Genomic DNA, 6,438 nt, shown 5'->3' with positions numbered 1-6,438 from the left:
GTCTCCACATTTAAGACTAGACTTAAGACTTTCCTCTTTGATAAAGCTTATAGTTAGGGCTGGCTCAGGCTTGCCCTGTACCAGCCCCTAGTTAGGCTGACGTAGGCCTAGTCTGCCGGAGGACCTCCCTATAATACACCGGGCACCTTCTCTCTCTCTCTCTCTCTCTCTCTCTCTCTCTCTCTCTCTCTCTCTCTCTCTCGTCCTGTTACTGCATGTCAGTAACTCGGCCTCATCTCTGGAGCCTTTGTGCTCCATTGTCTCGCAGGTTAACTTATATCGCAGCGGTGCCTGTTCAGTTCACTTCAGACAACTTTATTAGTCCCGAAAGGGGGAATTCAGTTCAAGCAGTCACTGTACAGTACATGAAACAAGTTCGCTGTTAGCAATTAGCTGTTAGCAGTTAGCAATTACGTGTTAGCACTTAGTTGTCAGCTGTTAGCAATTAGCTGTTAGCAGTTACCTGGTTTTTGGTCTTCAGTGTTATCAGCTTACTAACTCGGCCAAAAGGAAGCGCCAGAGCGAGCACTTCCTGTTCAGAGACGTCAACAGGAAGCTGACGCAGGTGAAGGACCTGAGACGGGATGCACTGAGCGTGCTCAGAAACACACAGCCTATCAGTGCCATCCACTGTGGACAGACACAGACACACAGGTGAGTCAGTGAGTTCACAATGGGCGGGGCAGAGCAAGCGCTGGAGGCGGGTCTCACCTGTGGACAGGTTGGAGGTGCTCATGTTCTCAGAGCAGCTGACGGAGGAAGTGAACGCTGATTCCTGCAGAGAGAAACCCTCGTTATGATCCCACAGTTTGCCTCCTTCCTGCTCCACACACAACTGAAGCGCTGTGACAAGCGACAGGCAGCCAGCTAGCCGTAACCCTGAAGTCACGCAGAGAGGAAGAAGGTGTCGGCCAATCAGGAGCCTGAACATGTAGCTACCTGAAGGTTACCTGTAGCAGTGAGCTCACTGAGACGCCTCTGACACCAAATGTCATCTCGTACGAAACACAGAGAGCGAACGTTACTCTACTAAAACTGTTCACAGTACACACGGTGTCGTAGACAACGGTTCAAATCTTTTCCAGGACTTTTCAAGGACCCAGAATAAAGTTTTGTTTTCTTTAGATACAAGAAGTGAGAAATGAACCCAGACAGGAAGTGACCAAACCTACGCTGTCAAACATTCATGTGTATCAGAGCTACTTTAATCTGCCGCTGTCACGTCACGTTACATGAACGATCATCCACACACGGTGACTGTAACTCGACACCACACACATTACAACTCCAGGACTTTTCCAGGCCTGGAAAATATGACTGTGTAATTCCATGACTTTTCCATGACCGTGGATCCAAACCCCCGAGGACATTTAATTTATGATTCAATTAAAAAAAAAAAGACAAACAGAAAAACATTTAAAATATACTGAAATACAAAAACTGAAAAATCGAATTATTAATAATCGAATTATTAAAAAAAAATAATTACTAATTTAAAAAAATCTAATGAACTCCAATAAATAATCAATGACATGTAAAGACACCGAGCTGCACTAACAGACGTCTGAAACTATTTCTGATGATCCGTGAAATGATCAGAGTCAGACTCTCGGTGGATGAACTCCTTAATGTTTCTGCTCGTCCTCCATCTTTATTTTATTAGTTACACAACTTATTTTCTCTGTAGTGATGCTGAGACGTAACAGTTACAGCCATTACATTACAAAATAAATGTAATCTATTACCGTTACTGATAAACACACTGATTACGGTACATGTGAACATGTATAAAGTTCAGCTTTAATGTTTAGTAGAAAATAAGTTACATTACTCTGATGAAGTAATGTGAGGACTTACATTACTTATTACATGTTCATCAGGGTAACTGTAATCTGTAACTCATTTCCAACACTGACAGTCGGATGTCAGACCTGTTCCATTTCCGGTGACGTCACACTTGACAAACGATCGAATGAATCGATCTTTGAATCGTCTCTGACTCGTGACTGAAGAATCACGTCTCGTGTTTTAATTCTCTTCACGGGACACCGGTGAAACATTTGACGGCCCGCGTGACGTCAGGAACGAAAACATGAGAACATGTCAGAGTCACTGGGTGTTTCTCAGAGTCAAGGAAGGATCCTCAAACGGCCGAATGTGAAGGACGCTACGTCATGGACCCGTCGAAGGACTGTTCCAGTGTCAAGGATCCCTCTGAGTTTCACGAAGGACTGAGTCCTTCTCTCAGAGAAATTAGAAGGATGCATGTGTGGATATAAAATCCCCACAATGCTTTGCACAGTACATGATTTGAAGTGTGGGCGGGGCCTCTTCAATGAAACCTGCGCAGCAGAGCTCGGCAGGATTTAGATTAATATGTCATTTATTTGGATGAATGTCTTTACTCCATTACTCCACCTACTCTTAAATATGATGCAGAAATATATTCTCCCTAAAAGTCACGTGACTCTGACAATACTGACACGTGTGTTTAAAACTGTCCAACAACATCAGAGTGTTAAACTGATCACAGTGAAACCTCCTCAGTCTGCTGAGGGTTAATGATGATCACATGAGGACTCTCGTCTCTGTGGGATGTTTGACTCTGACACTCACAGTCAGCGGAGCAATCAGCTGGACGTGCTCACTCAGGAGTTCTCGCGTGATTTCAGCCAATCAAACCCCGCCGCTCAATCGTCACTCTTCGCTCGCGACACTTTCAACCAAAACAAAACCAGAAAAAGCGAAACACGAGCGATGAGGAGCGCGAGGAGCGGGAAACAGGAACACCGAGGAGAGGGGTGAGGGTTCCGTAAACAAGTAAACAACAACAACAAGCAGAAGGGGGGGGGGGGGCGGCAAAGCCAAAGGCTCGCGCAGGTGCGGTTCAGTCACCAAGGAAACGCGAGGGTGGAAGAGAGGGGGAAAAAACAGCGGCGGGAAATGTTGGGGGAAATGTTCGGGTTGGTGTGCGCGCGCTCACCCGTCCATGGTCCGCGAGGAGGAAGAAGAGGAGAGGAAGAGTTGTTTTGGTCCGCGAGCCTCCCGCACCGCAGCCAGGCAGCAACCATGGAGAACAACGAGCTCACTTCCCGTTTGATGACGTCACGGGGGAAACATGGCGGCTCGCGCGGACACGCCTCAGATCAGACACAGATGGATCGATAACAAACAATAAAACATTTATTAATTCAGTTATTATAAAGTTCACTGTTTATTATTGTTTGTTATCTTTGATCTCTGAGGTCATTTTATTTATTTATTATTATTTTATTGTGTTCATGTGAATGGCATGAAAATAAAAAACAAAAACTATATATTGAAATCATTTTATTGTTTTTAATTGATTCATGTCTTAAAATAATCACAATATGATTCAGTATGACGTCACTCACTCATCCAATAACATAATAATTACATTTACATATACAGGAATGTCGTTTGCTGTAAAGCCTCTGAGGCAAATTGTGTTGTGATATTGGGCTTTATAAATAAAATTGATTGATTGATCTATAAATAAAAAAATAAAAAAAATAATTAATATGTATGTTGATGTGTGTTATTAATGATATTATGAGTCACATTGCTCAGGTGATGAAGGAACACTGTACACACAGTAAATAGTAATAAACTCAGGAGTGGAGAATATTCCACAACCCTGCTGAGTGTGCACGGGGCGCGTGCACGTGCCACTAAGTGTGTGTGTGTGTGTGTGTGAGAGAGAGTGAGAGAGGTCAACGCTTCCCCAGGATCTGTGATGATGAAGAATAAAGCATGACGATGACGATGATAATGATGAAGGTACAGTCCGGTGACACCTTCATCACAACAGTCAAATAAAAGTCGCGAGTCAAACATCTCATTAATCCTCGTGCATCTTTGTCTGCAGACCGGAAGTGGAGTGGTGTAGTTGATCCGTAACTTCCTGTTGACTCAAGCGTCTTGAAGTGGGTGAAAGGTGAGGAAGACGACGGGCTGTGACTCTTTGTCAGAAGCTTTAACCTCCGACACGATGCTGCAGAACACAGGGTGAGTTCACTGACACGCGGAACTCCGTTCACATATACCGCTCATTTAACACAAGCGCTCCGTACAACACCGAGAAGGACTCCGGGAATCAGACCGGACTTTAGTCCATGTAGAACCCTCAGTCTGGGACAGAACTAACGCCGAACTGAGCAGTGGACAGTTCTCCTTCAGGCACTGTTGCAGTTTCTGCTTCGTCTGTCTTTTGTCCTCTGATGGAGGGAGACACGCTGAAAGATTAAGACTTTTCCTACAGAGTTTGGTGACATCAGCGTTTGCTTTCCAGCGTCTCATTATGTAACTGTTCTAACTGAGCGTTTGACTCCTGCTGCAGACTGAATGATAATGATGGCAGCCGTCGTTTAAGAACAGAGGTTCTAGTCCAGTAAAACCGTCTGTATCACGACGGTACAGGAGCCGAACTGGGTCATAAACTCTTTTCTTCACAAACCGCACGATGTTCAGTTGTGCTCGGTCTGCTCGGTCTTATTCAGCCAAGTCATTTTAAAAGTGACATTTTCTTCTGCAGAGTTTGGTGAGCGATGACGTCACTGTTGGTTTTTCTGCTCAAACATATGAAACAGTTTGTGTGTGTGTGTGTGTCAGAGACTTCAGCTCTGCCTTCAGGAAGAAAGAAACTGTTTTAAATGTTCAGCTGGACATCAGAGAAACAAACAGCCTGCAGACTGTGCAAACACCTCACACAGCAACCATCAACTGACAGCAAACAGGAAAAACGACAGTTTACAACCTGTGGCTCAGTACGCCTAAAACTCACAGCCTCGCTCACAGCTCCGCTCACAGCTCTCACAGCTCCACTCACAGCCTCGCTCACAGCTCTGCTCACAGCCTCGCTCACAGCCTCGCTCACAGCTCCGCTCACAGCTCTCACAGCTCTCACAGCCTCGCTCACAGCTCTCACAGCCTCGCTCACAGCTCTCACAGCCCCGCTCACAGCCTCGCTCACAGCTCCGCTCACAGCTCTCACAGCCTCGCTCACAGCTCCTCTCACAGCCTCTCTCACAGCCTCGCTCACAGCTCCTCTCACAGCCTCGCTCACAGCTCCTCTCACAGCCTCGCTCACAGCCTCGCTCACAGCGGGGAAAAGCCTCAGGGAGTCAAACATTAACTGTCAAACACTCATCATCACGACCACACTGCAAATAAACTCTTATTTTTCTTATTATTTTAAAAAGAAAGAATTTTCATGTTCTCATGAGACTACGTCACGTGTAGTCATGTCATCTTCGTCTCATCTTCATCGTCAGGTTTCATCATCTGTCAGCGCAAAAATCTGATATGTTTTTGTATTAATAAAGTTTATATGTTGTTCTTTAATCATGATCAGTTGAATTGATCGTTAATCATTTCTAAAGGAGATGAATAAATGAAGAGATGTGGGAGAGCTGGCGGCCGGCCTGCACGTTGAACATGTCTCTGTTCAGACACACCATAATCTGTCTGCCGCTGCACAACAGCAAAGACCCACGTCTTCTCTTCTTTCTGTTACAGGAAGTTAGCTGGCTGCACGCTCTTCATCACCGGAGCGAGCCGAGGGATCGGTAAAGCCATCGCTCTGAAGGCCGCCAGAGACGGTGCCAACGTCATCATCGCTGCCAAGACCGCCGAACCCCACCCCAAACTCCCCGGAACCATCTACACCGCTGCTCAGGAGGGTGAGGAGCTAACAGGCTAGCAGCTAGTGTTAGCTCCACCCCCTATCCATATATGGTCACTCCTGGCTCCACAAACCAATATGGTGACGGCTGAGGTGCTGAAATTGAGGCTTTAAAACACCCACAAACTGATGTGTCACGTCACCATGGTTACGTGATGGTGTCTTTTTTTTTTTACAGGCTTTGTTCCAAACGCCGGGGCAGCATCACGCCAGTGTTGTTAGGTTCTGTATAAAGAAGCAACAGCGGCGTGATGAAAGGTCGTGGTTGCGTCCCTGTCATGTTCTCACGTGCTCTGTGTGTGTTTCTTGTTTCAGTGGAGGCAGCAGGAGGGAAAGCGTTGGCTTGTGTCGTCGACATCCGTGACGAGAAGCAGATCGACGAGGCTGTTCAGAAAGCTGTCGACAAGTTTGGAGGTATGATGACATTTTTTACAGTGTTGAATAAAAACATCAGAGACGACCTGGGCAGACAGCAAAACTCCACAACAGGAAATGCTTTAAAAACGGCGTACCGTAGACGGCCACAGGAGGTCGCTGTTTTCATCAATTCATATTAATATCATATTAATACATACTTTCAACATATTGTACCACAGTAGCCAGAACTATAACTATAATATTATTACTTTCATTAATGTTGTTGTAAGCTACTGTTATTACCTGCATCTCTCTCTCTCTCTCTCTCTCTCTCTCTCTCTCTCTCTCTCTCTCTCTCTCTATCTCTCTCTCTCTCT

The 6,438-nt window shown here is 45.6% G+C and overlaps 2 protein-coding genes across 3 annotated transcripts in view; one reads left to right on the top strand and one right to left on the bottom strand.

Moving 5' to 3' along the window:
- Positions 1 to 3,722, bottom strand: part of LOC126396035 (polypyrimidine tract-binding protein 3-like) — a 22,682-nt gene extending 18,960 nt beyond the window's left edge. Inside the window, exons 1-3 of one of the 2 annotated variants that reach the window (XM_050053860.1) lie at positions 2,984 to 3,722; positions 712 to 775; positions 464 to 630 (exon numbers count right to left, since the gene is read on the bottom strand). In XM_050053860.1, coding sequence (XP_049909817.1) covers positions 464 to 630; positions 712 to 736 — 192 coding nt within the window. In that variant the 5' untranslated portion in view covers positions 737 to 775; positions 2,984 to 3,722. The remainder of the gene's footprint in view (positions 1 to 463; positions 631 to 711; positions 776 to 2,983) is intronic. The other variant, XM_050053861.1, reaches the window with a different exon arrangement.
- Positions 3,723 to 3,872: 150 nt separating this feature from the next.
- hsdl2 (hydroxysteroid dehydrogenase like 2) overlaps positions 3,873 to 6,438 on the top strand; it is a 6,207-nt gene continuing 3,641 nt past the window's right edge. Inside the window, exons 1-3 of the mRNA XM_050053867.1 lie at positions 3,873 to 4,029; positions 5,539 to 5,702; positions 6,020 to 6,118. Of these exons, the coding sequence (XP_049909824.1) occupies positions 4,013 to 4,029; positions 5,539 to 5,702; positions 6,020 to 6,118 (280 nt within the window). The 5' untranslated portion in view covers positions 3,873 to 4,012. The remainder of the gene's footprint in view (positions 4,030 to 5,538; positions 5,703 to 6,019; positions 6,119 to 6,438) is intronic.

The sequence above is a fragment of the Epinephelus moara genome, chromosome 9 (genome assembly GCF_006386435.1).
Source record: "Epinephelus moara isolate mb chromosome 9, YSFRI_EMoa_1.0, whole genome shotgun sequence".
Classification (NCBI taxonomy): domain Eukaryota; kingdom Metazoa; phylum Chordata; class Actinopteri; order Perciformes; family Serranidae; genus Epinephelus; species Epinephelus moara.
The sequence above is the reverse complement of the archived record's forward strand: the minus strand, read 5'-3'. Positions and strand labels throughout refer to the sequence as shown.